The sequence below is a fragment of the Dermacentor andersoni genome, chromosome 8 (assembly GCF_023375885.2).
Source record: "Dermacentor andersoni chromosome 8, qqDerAnde1_hic_scaffold, whole genome shotgun sequence".
In the NCBI taxonomy this organism is placed as follows: Eukaryota; Metazoa; Arthropoda; class Arachnida; order Ixodida; family Ixodidae; genus Dermacentor; species Dermacentor andersoni.
The window spans coordinates 39,149,797-39,169,946 of NC_092821.1; the positions used below are offsets into that span (position 1 = coordinate 39,149,797).

The window sequence follows — 20,150 nt, forward strand, 5'->3', positions numbered from 1 at the left end:
AGTCGAAGTGACGGACAGCCGCTACACATTTACAGTCGCCGACTGAATTTCCGGACTCCGAAAATTTGGACATGCTGGATTATTCGGTCTGCTTCGCGGCGCCGCCATTCACCCCATAGACCATAAGGTATAACAATTGCTGAAAGTTCGGACACCTTGCAACCTCTCGTCAGATTTTTCGGACACTCCTTGAGCCAACTCGATCGAGAGCACCATGCACCAACTCTGACCGGTGCATGGTTCGACTTGCTGAACGCCATTTTTGTTTTGCTGCCCCGCGAAGTGGCGCTGCTGCAAATCCCCGCTCATCATCATCATCGTTTCTGATTGGTTCGATAGCATGTTCGATAGAGTGGCTCTACAGCAGTTCCGGTTTCAGCTTAGTAAGCCATGTCAAGACAATCCAGCAGCTGATTTGTTTGTTCGTGCACATTCGCGCACGACGCTGCGAGTAGGCCATGTTTTTCGTTTGTGCGACTGGTGTCGGCATGGTGGTGTTTGCTGCTGTGTCGAGGTTCCGGTGATCCAATGCAGCATACGGAAACATCGTATCAAGTGTCTAATGGCGCCGACGGTGCCTGCGCAGACTGCGCTGGGGAATGTCGGCAAGCGGGTGCCAGGAGGCCTAAGATTTGTCACCTTCCGATGTGCTCCCTAGTGATGTAGAAAACGTTCTGCCGAGACTTGCGCAGTGGTTGTATTGCGATTCCGGACACTGTCTCATTTGACAGTTTCACAGGTGCTGACACTGCTGTACTGACATGCGCAGAACTCGACGACGGCGACATCATTCGTCAGGTTTCTGCTGCACTGCCGGACGATGACTCTGAGTCGGAAGATGACACACCATGTGCTACGCTGCCGTCGCATGCGGAGCGCGTACAGGCAGTGACTGTGCTTTCATCCGCCTATAGTGACCGTACGACCCTCTCCGAGATTCAGGCTTATCTGATTGCGCGTAAACGGAACAGCGTGCAACGGCGATTTCTTCAAGCCTACTGCTGAGCCCAAATAAGTGCGTGGAAATAAAGGATTTCATATTTTTTTTTCTGCTTTTTTGGACACCTGTTTATTTAGACATTTCTGCAGACCCCGTGAGGTTCGAACAAACGGTCGGCGACTGTATTTAGAATTGAACACTGATTTCAAGGCCTAATGACATGTTTCACCACAGAGAGTCACCCCGCATCATTTTAGAGCACAGCTCTTAGGTGCTCGTTCCTGCGGCGAGTGTTGGCGTTGGCACAACCGAGCGACCAAGCACAGCAAAGGATGTAAAAGTGAACGCAGAGCACTGCTGAGGATGAAAGACGCAAGGAGGAAAGCGGAGGAGGAGGGTGCAGTAAGACCATGAGGGGGAAAGTGGAAGGGGAGGGTATGGTGAAAGCGTGAGAAGAAAAGCGTAGTGCGGTGACAATGGCTACGTGACGGCGCCAGAGTAGCGCACGTCGTCTGGGAGGTCTGCCTGCAGCAGCTGCTGCGAATTGCATCCACGTGTCACCCACACGCTTCCTCTCGCAATCTCCAGATTAGCAAGGAAGTCGCGCCCCAATTCGCTCCGTTTGCAACGTGCCGCACGAGGCAGATTGTCTGCGCCAGCCAATGTATCACGAAATGAAAACATGTGTACAGCTGTGCTCAAAATTCGCATTACGGAGTATTGCAATTGTCGATGAATATCTTCTTTAAAGGCTAAAGCTTACAACTGAAAGGGACAAAGTAAATCTTTTCATAGCACACTAGATGAAACAGCAATAAAACGCTTTTGCAAAACTAAAATACAGTACATTTTATGAAAGATACTAATAACACCAAAGTTCCTATGAAATATGCAGCACTTCAATAGGCGCAATAATGGTAATGCTGCGGTAACAAAGTGCTCTGTTTCACTGTGTGTGAACGTAGTGGACAGCAACCATACAAACTTGCTGATACACACGTGATCATACAAGAACTCACCTGATTCATGGGAACCACTCCCGAGAACACAATGTGGACTCCCTTGAGAACCTTGCGCCGCACGTAGGGAACGACATGCTTGAGGTCGGGAATGCGGCCCCCTTCCTCAGTGGTCATCTGGTCATAGATGGCATAGTAGGCACAATGGATAGTTCGCAGTATCTCTTCCAGATACAGGAGGTAGTCATCCTCATCCTCGTCCTCGTCGCGCTGCTTTTCGGGACTCTTGTCTCCTAAGCTTTCGTCAGGGCTACCAGGTCGCTCCGGAGTTGCAGCAGCTGGAGAATCGGACCCCGTGTTGGGGCTACCACTTGACTTTGCTGTTACGTCATCCTTGTCTGCAGAGTCGTCTGCAGAGTCATCTGCTGTTGTGTTTTCCTTGGCAGCCGAGTCATCAGCCGCAGTGGCAGACGACTCTGTGGCACAAGTGGCATCATCTGTCGCGACTAGTTTCTCCTGGTTGTTCCTATCCAGCTCTTCAGTGGATGGCACGGATGAAAGAGCAGGCCCTTCACCACCAGGGCTGCTTTGTATGTTTGCCACATTGTCCTCAACCTTGCCATTGTCTGTGGTTTCTTTGCTGCCATGAGCTTCAGTGTCCATGGCCTCTTCTGCACTGTCCGCCTTCTGGTCAGTGCCATCGGGTGGTTCTCCAGATGCAAGGGACGGAGGATTGGACTCTGTGCCATTACTCTCGTTTGGCTTTTCCGCATCTTCCTGCTGGACGATGTCATTCGCTGTGGCTTCCTTACACTCTTTGGCTGATGCGTCTGCGCCTTCTGTGACGTCTGGCTCCTGGTCTTGATCACTGGATGGCTCTGTGAGCATTTCACTGGGGGAGCCGGAACTAACGTCAGGGTTGTCACCTTGGCTCGGAGAGTCTTTCTGGTGAGCCGAGTCTACAACCGCGCCTTCGTCTCTTGAGGAAAGAGTATCCCCTCCTGCTGCCTCAGACTTCTCGATTGTGCCATTACTTTCCTTTGGCTTTTCTCTTCTGGGAGCCCCTGCAATGTCTTCCTGAAAAGGACAGAACAGATACTGGCTGTTACAAAGCACCATCAGGTCTCATCATCTTGTGACTCATTAACGTTCGTAGCGGTGAAGGCCTTGAAATTTCCTTCGCAGTGCTTCCGCGGCACTTCTTCATCCGAAACACATTTTAAACTTCCACGCACACATCCCAATTATTTTTTTGCCAGGTAGCTGGTCGCCAACAAAGGGGCTCCAACCATGGCACGAAAATCCTTTTAAGCAATAAAACTGTCCCTCTTCGCCCATCACAATGTAGTCAATGCTCTTCATCCTCAACAGCTTCTGCCATGTTTGTGACACTGCAAGCGCAGTCAATGCACCAAGGCAAAACAAAAATACTCTTTACTGCAACCGCTGTGGACAAAACGGTGGTCACTATTGACGACTCATCAAAGGCAACTATGCAGTGCTGAAGGCATGTGGCCGACATACTCAGTGAGTCAGAATGAAACTACGATTTGCTGCAACTATTCTGGACAAAATCGTAGTCGCTATTGACACAATCATGAATGGCAAATATGCAATTAAGAAGGCACACGACCAACGCAGAGTTTTTATGCGTGGCGGTAAGCGCTAGAATAAAGAATATAAAGGCACAAATAAGCCCGATACGTTCCTGGTACAATTTCTGCTGATGACTACAGCAATGCCGACTCTGCCACTTTGTTTTGATTGGACGCTAGTGCTGCTTTTGCTCTTTTGTGTCACACATTTGTGGCACTCCAATTAATTTGAGCTCCAAGAGTTACCCAAATTAGCCAGTGTGCAGCATGTACGTCCGAATTAACAAGGTTGATTTCATGAAATATTGCATATGACCGCTCGAACCAGAGGAAGAGTCCAAATTATCCGATTTAACGAGGCTCAAGTTAACAAGGCCCTACTGTACTTTCAGTTTCACGCTCGAACCGGTCCCACAACTTTGGTTATTGCCGATTAAAAGCATGCGGTACACTTCCAACAGCACTATACCACATGGGCTGTCGAACAGACAGGTGAAAATGCTTAACATAATCGGGTTGTCTGCATGGTAGCTGTGGGTGCGACGAACCATGAGGAGATTTAACCGAATCCAAAGAGGAAACTGAGCGTGCAGTGGTAACATTCCTGGAGGAGACAGGTCTGGCGTCTCACATAACACCACTTCATGGATGAATGATACAGTTTCAAAAGTACGGACAGCTGGTCAAGTTGGTATAGTTGCATTCTTGAAAAACTGAGCAGCTAAAGACAGGACAAGCGTAAGCAATTTGACAAGGCTTGGCCCAGTTAGCCGACAGGCGAAGGTGCTTAATGCGATACAGCTGGCGGTGATAGTTATATGTTCCACATGCGCCCATCTTTGTCACATTTCTTACGGTTTGTCCCGTCTTAACCCTTTGAGGATCAATGACGTAAATATACGGCGCCGTGAACAAGTCCGAAAATGGTCGATGCCATATATTTACGGCGCCGTCTGTACGTTTAAAAAGTGCGCCCATTTCCAAACTTTTTCTTTTCTGTCATGTGCTGCCACTATGTGGGAATACAGGGAATTTTTTTTGCGCGCCTCCCTCTCTCGGTTTTCGTTGTATGGTTTGCGCTAGTTCGCTCCCGCGCCTCTATACAGTACCGCCCGCGCATTATCGCGTGCACGGGCGAGTGGCGGTTCGGGTTTTGTTTTCGCTAGCGGTTTAGGCTTCTTGCGCTTGCAAAACTGATGGCTATCTCGTTAGTAATCGCTCAAAGGGCTACCGCCTCTTTCTCACTGGTTCAGTGCTCACAGGAGAGCGCATAGGAAGGATGCCGTCGTGCACGCCTTTCCGCTGCGTATTTTATTTTTTTTTGACACTCGTGAAAACTAATTGCCTTTAGTTGGCGATACGATGAAGATTAGCAAAAGCTTGTCACGCGTTTTGCTTTTTTGACGGGCACACAATCACACAGTTTTCTTGAGTGCGCGCACCTATGCAGTTCGATTACGCTATGGATGTACATATTAGATATTAGTGTAAGAGCCGGAACATTTCAGTCTTGCAAAATATTCGCGTGTGCGCATTTTCAAGGCCTTGAACTATGTGTATAAAAATGTATCAAATTTTTTATTCTTACAAGTTTATTTCCTTTTTTTATTGTTGTTATTCATGAATGAAGAGTACATATATACCAACGCAAAATATTTTTTTCTCACTTTACGGCCACCCTAGAAAAATTGTGGTGAATTTTTTTCGAAATAAGTTCCAAAGAAGAATTGAAATCTGCAATTGAAATCTGTTCAGGTGCCCGCAGGAAAGTGAGACAGTTACGATGCCCACAGCCTTTCATTTTTTTCCTCCCTTCTTTTGTTTTTGATACAACGAACTACTGCTGCTGCTGCTACTACTACTACTAGTTGGGCTAAATGTTGGTGCACTGAATGTTGGTGCTAAAAGATTGAGTTTTCCGGGAATGTATTAGCCGGTAAAATATAAGCACAACTGTATAGAGCCAATTTCTTAGTTTTCAATCTCAAAAGTTGGTGCCAGGAAATTGTACCAAATGGGGCATACCAATGAGCTTCCACTGTATATGCAAGTGCATTCAAGAAATGAAATATACATCTATGCACCTGAAACAATATACCTATTGCACCTTGGCTACCTTTGGCTATTGGCTACCTTTGTCGTCACAAAGTTAGTTCCTCTAAGTAAGTCACACAAATGAGAACACTCATGTTTAAAAAAATTCTTTTGACGACATTTGTAATCAAGACCTGTACTACTAAATTTGCCACAGAAACCAACGCATTGTGGATCTCATTTTATGAAGCAAAAATGTCCTATACAGTAGACTTCCATTAATTCGACTCCGGTTAATTCGATCCTGACCTAAGGTCCCAGCAAGTGCCCATATATTTCTATGGGTCCGTACTTCTGTTATGTTGATTTTAAAATTGTCTTTCTCCTTTGAACTCCACTCATCAGCTTCACCAAACACAGCCGTGATATGCGGCAATGCATGCCAAAAATTAAAAAAAGAAGGAAAGACTGAATTATGGGGTTTTACATGCCACAACCATGATATTGTTACGTAGGAAGACGCAGACGAAAAGCTATGTACAAATATATTTACAAGGAAAATACGCTGCGCTTGGCCAAGAGGCAACAGCCCGCGCTAGCTTCTAATCGTCGTCGTCGTCTTCACACTGCTGGCCTTTCGTGATCGCGCATATTGTGCCGTAGCACTACCCCCGGCTGCAAAAGCGCCGTCCCGGAGCGACTAAAGATCGGACTCGGAAGCAGTGTAGTAGGCCTTGAGCCTACTGACGTGTACGACATCACTAGATGCCACAGGAGAGGACGAGGTTGAGGCCACAGGAGCAATTTCGTAAGTCACAGGCGTCACCTGGCGCAGCACGCGGTAGGGCCCTGTGTATCGCGAAAGGAGCTTCTCTGAAAGTCCGACGTGACGAGAGGGCGACCACAGGAGCACGAGCGCACCAGGTGAAAACTGTACGTCACGATGGCGGGCGTTGTACTGACACTGCTGAGTGGTCTGTGAGGCCGTCAGTCGAGCACGGGCAAGCTGGCGTGCATGGTCAGCGAGGGCGATGGCGTCGCGCGCATACTCGCTTGTTGAGACCGCAGCAGGAGGAAGTGCCGTGTCTAGGGGCAAGGTAGGTTCGCGACCGTACAGTAGATAAAAGGGAGAAAATCCGGCGGTGTCGTGCCGGGAAGAATTGTACGCAAATGTTACGTAAGGAAGGGCAATGTCCCAGTCGTGGTGGTCCTTGGAAACGTACTTGGCCAGCATATCGGTAAGAGTACGGTTTAACCGCTCTGTCAGGCCATTGGTTTGAGGATGGTATGAAGTAGTCAGTTTGTGTTGAATGGAGCAGGAACGCACAATGTCAGCGATAACTTTCGAGAGGAAGTTTCGACCACGGTCAGTCAGCAGCTGTCGCGGGGCGCCATGAAGCAAGATAATGTCACGCAAGAGAAAGTCCGCGACGTCAGTGGCGCAGCTGGTAGGGAGAGCCCGAGTGATAGCGTATCGGGTGGCGTAATCAGTCGCGACGGCTACCCATTTGTTCCCAGAAGATGACGTGGGAAAGGGACCGAGCAGGTCTAATCCAACACGAAAGAACGGTTCCACAGGGACGGTGATCGGCTGGAGATGACCGGCAGGTAGCACCTGAGGTGTCTTCCGACGCTGGCAGGGATCACAGGCAGCAACATAGCGTCGAACGGAGCGAGCGAGACCAGGCCAATAGAAGCGGCGGCGGACGCGGTCGTACGTGCGGGTTACCCCAAGATGTCCTGAAGTGGGTGCGTCATGCATCTCAAAGAGCACAGTCTGTCGTAGCTGTTTTGGCACGACAAGAAGAAGGTCAGAGCCGTCAGGGAGGAAGTTCCTTCGATACAGAATGCCACCCTGGAGGACATATCGGCGAACGGATGCGTCGGTAGGTGTAGAGCGCAGACGCTCGATAAGTGCTCGCAGCGATAGGTCTCGGTACTGCTCATCGGCGATGTTACCGAAGGCAGAGACAGAGAAAATGCCGTTGGCGCTACTACTGTCGGCGTCGTCAGGCTCGTCGACCGGGTAGCGAGACAGACAGTCAGCGTCCTTGTGTAGTCGGCCAGATTTATAGGTGACAGTATACGAATATTCTTGGAGGCGTAAGGCCCAGCGACCAAGTCTTCCTGTAGGATCTTTCAGTGAGCATAACCAGCAAAGCGCGTGATGGTCTGTGACAACGGAAAAGGATCGGCCATATAAGTATGGGCGGAATTTCGCAACCGCCCAAACTAGGGCCAGACACTCACGCTCAGTGATGGAATAGTTGCGCTCCGCGGGTGAGAGGAGCCTGCTGGCGTAAGCGATAACACGGTCGTGGCCACGCTGGCGTTGTGCCAGTACTGCTCCAATTCCGTGACCGCTGGCATCAGTACGGACTTCGGTAGGCGCAGAAGGATCGAAATGGGCCAAAACGGGAGGCGTTGTGAGAATGTCGATTAGATGAGAGAATGCAGAGGCCTCGTTATCGCCCCACTGGAAAGGAGCGTCTTTTTTCAAAAGGTCGGTTAGTGGTCGTGCTATGGCGGCGAAATTTCTCACGAAACGGCGGAAGTACGAACAAAGGCCGATGAAGCTGCGCACATCCTTGACACGCTTCGAAACAGGGAAGTGCGCAACAGCATGGATCTTGCGTGGGTCCGGTTGCACTCCGTTCGCGTCAACGAGATGTCCAAGGACGGTAATCTGGCGACGGCCGAATTGGCACTTCGATGCGTTGAGTTGCAGACCGGCTCGCCGAAAAACGTCCAGGACTGCTGAGAGGCGTTCGAGGTGCGTAGCGAACGTTGGGGAGAATACGATAACGTCGTCCAAGTAGCACAGGCACGTGGACCATTTGAAACCGTGAAGAAGGGAGTCCATCATGCGTTCAAAAGTGGCAGGGGCGTTACATAGACCGAACGGCATCACTTTGAATTGATAAAGACCGTCGGGTGTGACAAAAGCAGTCTTCTCGCGGTCGAGATCGTCCACGGCAATCTGCCAGTAGCCGGAGCGAAGGTCAATAGAAGAGAAATAGCGAGCACCGTGGAGGCAGTCAAGGGCGTCATCAATCCGAGGTAGGGGATACACGTCCTTTTTGGTAACCCTGTTAAGGTGCCGATAATCCACGCAAAAGCACCATGAGCCATCCTTCTTTTTGACCAGTACTACAGGTGACGCCCATGGACTATATGATGGTTCAATAATGTTCTTGGCAAGCATTTTGCGAACTTCTGCGTGAATAACTTGACGCTCAGCTGGTGACACTCGATACGGGCGGCGATGAATAGGAGGGGCATCGCCGGTATTAATGCGATGTTTGACAGCTGTAGTTTGGGCTAAAGGACGATCGTTAAAGTCAAAAATATCGTGGTAGGAAAACAGAACGCGGTAGAGTTCACGAGCGTGCTCGGAGGGCAAGTCGGGGGCAATCATTTTCCGTAAGTCAGCGATGGTACAATTTGCCGACTGCGATGGTAGAGGAGTATCGGATGAAGTGTCGTCTACTGCAATGGATGCTACTGAGTGATCCTCGAATGAACAAAGCTGGGCCAAAGACATCCCACGTGGCAGCACTTGTGTCGTCAAGCCAAAGTTGACCACTGGCAGGCAGACGCAATTCGCCGTAATAGATAAAACTGTATGGGGTACTGTGATCCCATGTGTAAGGAGGACGTCTTGCATAGGAGCCGCGATGTAGTGACCGTCAGGGACTGGTGGGGATGACACTAGGTCAACGTAGGTCAGTGCCGAAGGTGGCAAGCGAACGAAGTCGGCGGAACTGAGGCGACTGGGGTGTGGTTCAGCAGGATCCAGAACAGGCAGGTCAAGGCGGAGAGTACTGGCGGAACAATCGATGAGAGCAGAATGTGCGGAAAGGAAGTCTAAGCCGAGGATGATGTCGTGGGGACAGTGGGCGATGACTGTGAATAGCACGATTGTTGAGCGATCGGCGAAGGAGACGCGGGCGGTACACATACCAATTACGGGGGCTGTTCCGCCATCGGCGACACGGACAACAGGCGTCGTGGCGGGCGTGATAATTTTCTTGAGCCGGTTACGAAGGTCAGCGCTCATTACGGACAAATGCGCCCCAGTGTCTATGAGAGCAGACACAGAAACACCGTCGACTTGCACGTCAAGAAGGTTCAGATGAGTGGGCAAAGTCAGTAGAGGATTTGGCGGCGTAGGGAGCAATGCAGCGTCACCTCGAGGCGCTGCATCGTCTAGTTTTCCGGCTGGGAGCGGCGTCCGAAGGGAGTCGGCGAATAGGAGCGACGGGGCTGGGGAGAGCGAGATTGTCGTCGTTGGGGCGAAGGCGAACGAGAATAGGGGCGGTTCGTTGCAGGAGAATCAGTGGCGGCATTATCGGAGCGTGCGGCATAGGGACGAGAAGGGCCACCTGAGGGGCGAGAGTAGGCAGTATAAGTAGGCCGGCTCGGGGAACTCCAGCGACTACGACAGTGCCGAGAAATGTGCCCGATTCGATGGCAGTGGAAACAAATAGGCTTGTCGTCAGCAGTGCGCCATTCAGATGGGTTGCGGAAACGTGGTGGGTAAGAAGATACGGGACGGGGCGAAATCGAAGAAGCCGGGCGGGTATTAGGGCGATGGGCCGAGCAGATGGTGTGAAGACCCATGTTTTCAAACTCCTGGCGGACAACTGCCTCGGTCGTCGCAGTGGCAGGTCGTCGCAGTGGCAGCAGGTGTCGGAGCCGGCGGAGTCGGGTTGTCGTCGCCGGGAGCCATGAAGGAAGGCTCGACGTACCGTCCACTGCGAAGCTCCGTGACGAGGTACAGGGAACGTCCACCTCCACCAGATATGTTACGTAGGAAGACGCAGACGAAAAGCTATGTACAAATATATTTACAAGGAAAATACGCTGCGCTTGGCCAAGAGGCAACAGCCCGCGCTAGCTTCTAATCGTCGTCGTCGTCTTCACACTGCTGGCCTTTCGTGATCGCGCATATTGTGCCGTAGCAATATGATTATGATGCATGCCGTAGTGGGGGACTCCAGAAATTTGGACCACCTGTGGCTTAGTGGGCCTTCCTATTTGGTTGCACCCGGACTAGTACAGCCTCGGTTGTACATTAGTTCTCAACACATTTTTTTTTTTTTGCCAGTGTCAAATCCCACTCCAAGCCTGTTGCCCGAGTTTACGGAGTTCTTTAACGTGCACCTAAATCTAAGTTCTTCAATTATACAGGCATGGACGCACCACAATTTCGTCTCACAATTTCATCCTATGTAACAGCTAACCCGTTAAGCAATCTTCTTTCAAATCATCAGCGATCTGTCTCGCACTTTATTGCGTGCAGTCTGCGCAAGCACTTCGATGAATTCTCCGATCTCGTTTCTTCATTCACCTTCCCATTTTCGGTCATCGGAGTATCTGAAACTTGGTTGAGCGACCACGAAAAACACCTTTTCTGTTTTTCTAGTTTTGCTCCTGAATACTCCAATCGTCCGTTCAGCAACCATGGCAGCGCAGCGCCGTATATCCATTCAGATATTACTTACAACCGAAGGAACAATCTTGAACTTAATGTAACTAATTGTGAAGACGTTTGAATTGAAATTAAAAATGACTTCCTCAACATAGACAACAAAGACCTAATAATTGGTTGCATATGTCGTTTACCCTCGTCATCAGCAATAGATTTCTGTACTGCTCTCCATAACGTCATGGGACTGCTAGCAGATGAAAACAAATATGTAATAATTATAGGCGACATCAACATTAACCTCGCTGATAGTACCTCTACTAATGCTTTACATTATTCTGATTGTTTTAACAGCTTTGGTTATGAATGTTTAGTTAAGATACCGACACGATGTGCTAACCGCCGCATAGGTACATTAATTGACCATGCATTACCAATTTGGCATATCCACCAGACGCAGGTGTTATAATGACTGACATAACTGATCACTATCTATATTTTTAAACTTTCACTATACTCATGGCTCCGAAAAAATCACGTACACGAAGTTTATACTAGTCAAACAATCATTCCTTGACGCCATGTCGACCCTTGACTGGTCCCCCATCTTTTCTACAAATGATCCACAAAAAGCATTTGCACTGTTTATCTCTATGCTTAAGTCATGTTTCAATCGTCATTCCATTCAAGTTAAATGCAAGAAGAAATACGCGTCGCCTCAAAATCCATGGATAACAGATAAGCTCTTAGCTTTAATACACAAAAAGGATAATCTTTATAAGAAAACCAAACGGCAACCATTTAACAAGAATTTAGCCATTTGGTACAAAAAGCTTTCTAAGCAGCTTTCTGCCACATTGAAAAAAGTTAAAAAAAACATGCTACGAAAAAAAAATTTTGGAATGCGGTAAAAACGTAAAAATGAAATGGGAAATTGGTAACTCCTTCTTAAAAAGGGCAAATAATCGTGAAGCTATATCATAAATTGCTTATCAGGGTATGGTATACAAGACCCCCAAAGAAATAACTGATGCGTTTGCTGATTTCTTCTTTAGCAGCGAGCTACAGTCACCTGTGCATGACAATCCCGTGCTCCAGGGCCTGCCACAGTCTTTTTTCTTATTTCCAACTACCTCCCCAGAAGTTCTAAACATTATAAACAACATGAAAATAACCGGTGGCAGCATCGATAAATTACACCCTTCCCATAATAAAATTAACTGCTCCCTTAATAAGTGATGTCCTTGCAGACATAATCAACTTCATGTTTAAACACGGCAGTTTCCCACAAGAACTAAAACAAGGCAAGATCACCCCAATTTTTAAGAAAGGTGACCGCTCTTTAATTTCCAATTATCGCCCCATCTGTACGCTACCTTTTTTTAGCAAGGTAATTGAACGGCTAATAGAAAAACGTTTAACTAATTACCTTACAAAATTTAACATTCTCTCACGATTCCTATATGGCTTTCGCTCGGGTTACTCGACTGAACTGGCTCTCGTTGCTCTAACCGATCAACTAAAACTCGCTATCGATGAAGGGAATTATGCAGCTTCAGTATTTGTAGATTTAAGCAAAGCGTTTGAGAAACTAAATCACCGCATCTTATTTCGTAAGCTTGAATCATTGGGAGCTACCGGCCCAGCACTCTTGTTACTAGAAAATTACTTAACAGATAGAATGCAGGTAGTAATCATTTCAGGCGTTCATTCTAAAACCATGTTCACTAATATTGGCGTGCCCCAGGGTTCCATATTGGGTTTGCTTTTATTTTTATTATAGATCAATGATCTGCCTAACTGCCTGTCCTCTTCGAAATGTATACTTTATGCAGATGATACTACTATTATTAATTAAAATAAATGTATTACAACCTTAGTATACAACCTTAATGGTGATTTACACAGCCTGCTCGAGTGGTGCCATACTAACCAGCTACAGATAAACCCGTCGAAAACACATTTTTTTGTATTCACTTCCCACCAACGAACACTTCACTCCATCCCTCCTATCTTTTTGGGCGGAAGTCCTATCTCTGCAAGTTTTTCATGTAATTATCTTGGCATAGAAATAGACAAACATCTTAAATTTATTGAACACTTAGCCAAACGAAAACAGAAGATTACCTACGGGATAAAGGTACTCCTAAAAGCACGAAACATATTTGACCATCAAATATTACTATCATTATACTTTTTATTTATTCATTCTCACATTAACTACTGTGTTACTTGCTGGGGAAACACGTAACCCATTTAAACTCATTGCAAATCCTACAGAATCAGGCTATTAGGATAATTACATTTAGCCCATATAACAACAGCGCCACATATCTCTTACGAACTAATCACATTCTTACAGTCACACAACTCGTTATATATAATCTAGGTACCTTTTTGTTCCATCAGATCAATTACACACGATGCAATAGCTTGATACCACAATCTTCTCTATTAAATACTAATATAACCAGGTTAGCAATAAATAGGAACTTCATTTTACCTAAAATACGTACTAATTATGGCAAACAGAGCGTCCATTTTTCATCTATCGCATTCTGGAACACACTACCATTATACATAAAAACACTTAAAATTCACGAATTCAAGAAACAACTAAAAGATTACATTCTGTCGAATACTGATGCCTAGTCCATACTCACAACCATTCTTTCAGGGTGCCTTCATCTAATTTTCATCGCCATACCGTTAGGTTTCTGTTTCTGCCCCACATACACATTCGAGTTAGCAAATTATACTGTGTTCGTCACGTCATCTACGCTGTTTATCAGTTGCCAACAAGATTCTGTTACTGTGCTTTTTTTCATGACATTTATGCATATGTAATTCTTCAATCATGCTATTCATACTAAAACCTGTAATTTTTCTATGTTAACAATTTGTTGAAACTGCTGTACTTTTGTTTTATTATGTTTACTTTGTAAAGGAGGTCCCATTGCAGTCTTTGACTTTGGGACCTCTTTCTGAATATTAACAACTTGTAACCATTCTAATGATCTCAATAAAAACCGATTCTGATTCTGATCTCTGGTCACAGTACGAGCACCTAGACACTTAATAAGCATACTGGCATTCATGCAGAGCTATTTCTGAAGTTGCTGTCACATGAGACCTCGTTTCACCCACCATGCGTGTCTCATATAAAATACCATTAACAGGGCCTAGTATGAATTCTTTAATTATATGCATGCGTAAGCACCATGCACTATGAATTGGAGAAAAACTATCTGTGCTCTGGGAAAGCTGGCGAAAAGGAATGCAGTAAGATTATAATACTCCAAAAGTCAAGGAAACGTTTAAAGTCAACAAAAGAGAGGAGTCTATTTATAACTCTGTAGGCCTGCTAGGAAACTTAGTAGCTCTCTGTGTTCATACAGTGACCAGAACTGCGCATGTAACGCAACAGTAGCACCTTTCCAAGTTTAGTATGCTTCACTGCATAACATGACTGTAGAGTGGCAAGGCTAACTTTAGAGGCAAATACTGCCAAGTGAATTAAAGATGTGCTTCGCCGATTTTTCTGCCTTTTGTTCAATTCGACCTGCCTGATCATTCGACCAGTTAGTCGGTCCCACCACAATCAAATTACGGGAAGTGTGCTGTTAATGATACAACGCGCTGCTCTTGTTTTTTCCTAGTCCATACTAAAGATTAACTCATTCAGCACCTTGGTTGGCTTTGGCCTTCGACCAAGGCCAACCAGGCGGTCACAGCATGCCAGTGAGGAGCAAGGAGCCGCAACACGTTGGCTGCCCACTGCTGAAAGACGTAAGCAAAATGTCGCCTCAGGGGGCGCAGCAACATGTGTGCTGCAGCCTGCCAGTTTTGGTTTTGTGCACTTAGGCAAATTTCATTGTGCCCTAATTCGGTGCATAATCACGTTTTTCCAGATCCGAAAGTTCATATGGCTTGTAGGAGCGCTTGCTTACAATGTGTAAAGGTTACTTCATTCATTACACAACAAATCACTTAATAATAATTGCAACATTTTGAAGTTGATTAGCGTTTTTATTGACTAGCAACTAATTACTTTGTGTCACTCGTCACCACTCACGGCATGTATCCAATGGAACCATCCTTTCGTTTCAAAATGGCCATTTCTAGACCTTGCTCAACGCTTTCGTAGAAACACTATGTATGTAAACTGTCCTTACCGCTGTAGGGAAGTAAGTCGACTCAGGCTGGGCGCACGGTGGTGCATTTATGTCGCCCGTCTTGTCGAAGAACAGGTACGGCTTCACTGGCACCAGGTTGGGCGCAAAGTTCCACACATCCTCACGGTCATCTATGATGCACACCATAGAGTCTCCACAAGGAAACAGTGCTCTGATAGAAAAAAATAGGAAATGCATCCAAAAATGCCAAGTGCGCATTATTTCACTTTCTGCTTCTGGGTGCTTTGACAGAATTATCATTGTTATCACATTATCACTCTTGTAAGAGAAGTGCTTCCTGTCTCAAAAACTTAGTGAACATTGCTAACCATTCAATAGCAACACAGGCCGGTGTAATCACATTGTATGTATGGTGCCGATGGTCAATTACATCAATTGTTGAGGAAACTGTAATGATGCATATAGACAAAGTGCAAGGTTGAAGATCAGTATGCAAAAGACAAAGGTGTGCGAATACTCGAATATCACCGAATCAAATAGTGGTAGTTCAAGTAATTCAAGTTGCGAATCAAGCATTTGCTGCTCGACTTTTCAAATATTCAGCATATTTCATGTAGAGACCCGCGCAGCGCCACGTAGCACATCCTGCTCGTTTCACGCTCAATGCCGCACAAACGAGCTGCTCACTTCGTCAGCCCAAAAGGAGAGCCGAGCACGCCGAGTAAGGACCGATCCGGCTGATGCGGTGGTGGATTTCACTTCTGCGGGCACTTCTGGCCTACCACATGCACATCCCGACGTCGGCCAGAACCACCTCTGTCAGCCCAAGGTCTGTTCAGGTCAACAGGACCAACCGAAATGATAATGCGAGGCAGGCGGAGGGAATGGCTACAATTTACGACTTTAACAAAATACTTGCGCCCTAGGGACCGCGCCGAGAACCAGCCGATTTAGGTTCAGCCTCAGGTTTCACATATTCCAGCGTGTGCTGCAACATTGCCTCGCAGCTCTCAAATCACCATTATGAGACCGTGCACATGCCTGAAAAAGGGGGAAAAAATACGGATGTCAAAAGAATTTTGTTGCATACCGTTATGCATGTCGTCATGGGGGAAAGACAGCAGTGTAAGTTTTCATTCTTTCCAGACGGTGCGCATCGGAGACTGACATGGATAAGAATCTTACGCATTGAAAAAAGGTGATCGATGATACTATGCTAGTTTATATGAAACACTTCACTCGGGACGACTTGTTTAGACCTGGCGAGTAGATCATTGCTTTCTGCTTATATATTTTAAATATGTTGCACGTGTTGCAAATCTCGGAGTGTACTTAGTTTAGGCAGGTGCTATAATAAATTAGTGACGTACACTTAAGCTTCATTTGGTTTCCTTAGTTTAGTTTACTGACCCTGCATTATTGTTACTAACGCCTTAAGTAGAAGGAATATTCTCGCTAATGTACTTATGTCTGTAGGCACCTGTAGCAGGAACCATAACTATAGCTCGGAAAGGCTGTAGTTGATCATGACACGTTATGCCACGACACTGTACAGTTAGACCTCGATATAACGAAGTCGGTAAAATCTGCAATTTGCTTTGCTATATCGAAACTTCGATCTATTGAAATTCAACCTTTTATGCAAATAAGTAGAGTTGCCGATTGGTTTTTCTTACACGGGAAGGGGCCGCAGAATTTTCCAAATTATCGGGCAATCGAAGAAAGCAAATTTGAATGAGAAAACAATTCATTTTGATAAATTTGGGAGTCGGCGATGAATAATACGATTTCATGCCATGTACGTCGACAATATCTTCTAGGCAGTATGAATTGTGCAAAGCCAGCCACACCTTCCCGTGCACGCAACCCCCACACGGCCGATATGTAGCATCAAGGCTGCCATATTCGAGACCTCAGCTATGGTGGTTCCCACTGGCCTCAACTTAACCTTTTGCCCCCGTTCATGTTCCCTCTTCATCATTATTTCTTACATGCCAATTTTAATCACAGCTAATTACCCCTATGCTTTCCTTGGCCTCAATACCTGCTGCGTTTACACATGTTTCTTGGCAGTGACGCTTGCCTCTTGGTGAGACTATAACAGGACAGCTAATTTCTATCTTCTCCAGCAAAGATTTAATTTGAAAAATTATTTCAGTAAAACACACCTTAGATGGCATTTTACAGTTTCCATTGTATAACCAAACTTTGCAATGGGGCCTGGTGAGGGGCCCTTTAACGGGTCAATGGAGTCCATAACGTGAACAGAAACTCAGCATGCCTACATTTCCCTTAAATACATCATTAAACTGGCTGATGCATTGCATTCGCTGCATTGATGAGAGGTTGTTAATGAGTGTTAAAAACCTGAAAGCACTTTGCATGAAAAATTTTGTAGAATAAGGTTTCAAATCAAGCTTGCATTTGTGTGATTTCATGTTCATCCATGTGTCAACAAGTGTGTTGCCTTTTGAACAGTACTGTATATACATCTGTAATAAGCTCAATTTCTTTCAGAAAAAAATAAACTAAAGCAAAGTTGGTGTTTGCGCTTAGTATTACGCCAGTTACAAGCCAAGGTGAGCAAAGAGTTTGGTATTTCCTGGCAGACAATCTTGTATTTCTGCAAAACTAAGCTGAAAATTTGAGAAGTCAGCCAGGAAATCTACCAGGGCTCAAAAAGAAAGCATGCAAGTCAGGGTGTCTACTCTAAGCTTGAAAAAGCTCTGAATAAGCATGTGATTAAATGTCATGATTGGCAAGCAAGTTGCGGTCTCGGTTTGCATATTGAAACTAAAGTGCAAGGCTCTCGCACTTCGAATGAATGTTGAGAAGTGGCCAAGAAGTTTAAAGAACCGAAATGATACCAGGTTTAAGATGTTTGGTGAAAGCGGCACTGTCAACAATTCAGCTGTCGCACAGCATCACAATTGAAAGTCTTTTTTGCAGCAGCTCGTGCCTGAGAACATTATCAACTGTGACGAAACCGGGTTGTTTTACAAAATGCTTCCAGAAAAAAAGCTTGCGTTTGCTGGTGACCTCTGCCTGGTACCAAACACAGAAAAGAATGGCTGACCATGCTCAATGGCAGCACCATGTCGGGCAGCGAGAAGCTTCCTATGCTCGTCATAGGGAAGTAAAAAAATTCAGGGTGCTTTAAGGGGACAACCCTACCGGTTCTGTACGAAGTGGGCAAGAAGGCTTGGAGAATGCAGGAGTTATTCAAAGAATACATCCACAGGTTGGCCAGAATGTTTGAAAAGCAGAATCAGAGAGTACTACTATTTGTAGATAACTGTGATGTACAGATGGAATTCCTGCCACTGAACATAACTGTAATGCTTCAGCTGATGGACCAAAGCACGATTGGCACTCTCAGGCTCCTGTACAGACGACACATGTTAAGCCACATGGTGCTGTGCTCGGACCACGGTAAAAGTTAGAATGTTGATCTCATGTCTGCTGCAAGCATGCATTCGGATCCAAAGAAAGTGGTAACACAAGGCATACTTCACAACTTTTTGCCACATGGGCTTGTACTGAGACGGCTATCTGATCTGAAAATAACGACAACGTGCCCAATCAGTCCCCTTTCGTGAACCTTGTGACACACAACCTGTGCGCCGCTGGCATTTCAACTCCCAGCAAGATAACACTCGAATAATTCGCTGATGATGACGAGCTCGACCTCTGTATAGAATTAACCAATGATAAAATCATCCGACCAGTGATGCCCGTCAAGCGGATTCAGCCAACTCGGACATGAAAACAAAAAGCAAGCGTACCTGCACTGCCGACAAGCTGCAAATTGACGCAGCACTGATGACATTGCCCAGTCAAAATTCTACCAAACATTGTTGCGTGCAATCAGAACACCTGCTAAGAGATTTATTAGCAACGGGCGCGAACGGGTAGCTGTCACAAGCGTTCGGCGAAAGACAGCAACCACGAGCTCATGCCGGTGGCGATGGTGCTGTGGCGCAGGCGGCTACTCTTCTTCGTTACAATCGCCCTCCGCAGAAAAAGGCGCCATCCTGGCGGCTTAAGGCGAAGAGACTACGATTGGGTCGTAGTACGGCTTAATGCGAGAGACGTGGACAAGTTCGCGGCCGCGATGGCGTAGGTCCGTCGATGGCGTGAGGGGCTCTACGATGTAATTGACGGAGGACGTTTGCTCGAGAACGCGGTAGGGTCCTAGGTACTTTGCGACAAGTTTTGAGGAGAGGCCGGGTGTAGTAGCGGGTACCCGAAGCCATACGAGAGAGCCAGGCAAAAAAGTTGGTGCAGAACGGCCGGCAGGTTGACGGGATTGCTGCTGCCACTGGTCCTCGGTGGAAAAAGAGCGGGCAAGCTGGCGGCATTCCTCGGCATGACGAGCAGCTTCAGATAGCGGAGTACTTTCGGAGGCGTCAGGTGTATATGACAGAATGGTATCGAGAGTAGTAGAAGGTTCTCGTCTGTATAGGAGAAAGTAAGGGGAAAAACCAGTAGTTGCTTGGTTCGCAGTATTGTACGCATACGTCACGAAAGGGAGAACTTGGTCCCAGTTTGAATGATCAGAGGCGACGTACATGGAGAGCATATCGCCAAGAGTACGGTTGAAGCGCTCGGTCATGCCGTTAGTTTGCGGATGGTACGCTGTACTGGTGCGGTGAACGATTCGGCATTCGTCGAGTAGTGCCTTCAAAGCCTCGGAAAGAAAGGCGCGGCCTCTATCGCTCAGAAGTTCGCGAGGGGCACCGTGGCGAAGAACGAAATGTTGTAACAGAAACGATGCAACGTCGCGGGCGGTGGCAGTCGGCAGAGCAGCTGTTTCAGCATAGCGGGTCAAGTGATCCACTGCAACAATAATCCAGCGGTTGCCTGCTGGAGTGGAGGGTAGCGGTCCGTAGATGTCTATACCAACACGATCAAAGGGCCGACGAGGGCAGGGAAGGGGTTGTGACGGGTAGACTTGTCCGGGAGGTAATTTTCGTCGTTGGCACTGAGCACAGGAGCGAATGAACTTTCTGACGTAGTTATACATGCCGCGCCAATAAAATCGGATGCGTAGCC

The 20,150-nt window shown here is 46.8% G+C and overlaps 1 protein-coding gene across 1 annotated transcript in view; it reads right to left on the reverse strand.

Moving 5' to 3' along the window:
- The window catches only part of Fcp1 (RNA polymerase II subunit A C-terminal domain phosphatase Fcp1), a 94,218-nt gene that overhangs the window by 57,038 nt on the left and 17,030 nt on the right, over nucleotides 1-20,150 (reverse strand). The window contains exons 6-7 of the mRNA XM_050174323.3: nucleotides 15,135-15,306; nucleotides 1,960-2,976 (exon numbers count right to left, since the gene is read on the reverse strand). Of these exons, the coding sequence (XP_050030280.1) occupies nucleotides 1,960-2,976; nucleotides 15,135-15,306 (1,189 nt within the window). The remainder of the gene's footprint in view (nucleotides 1-1,959; nucleotides 2,977-15,134; nucleotides 15,307-20,150) is intronic.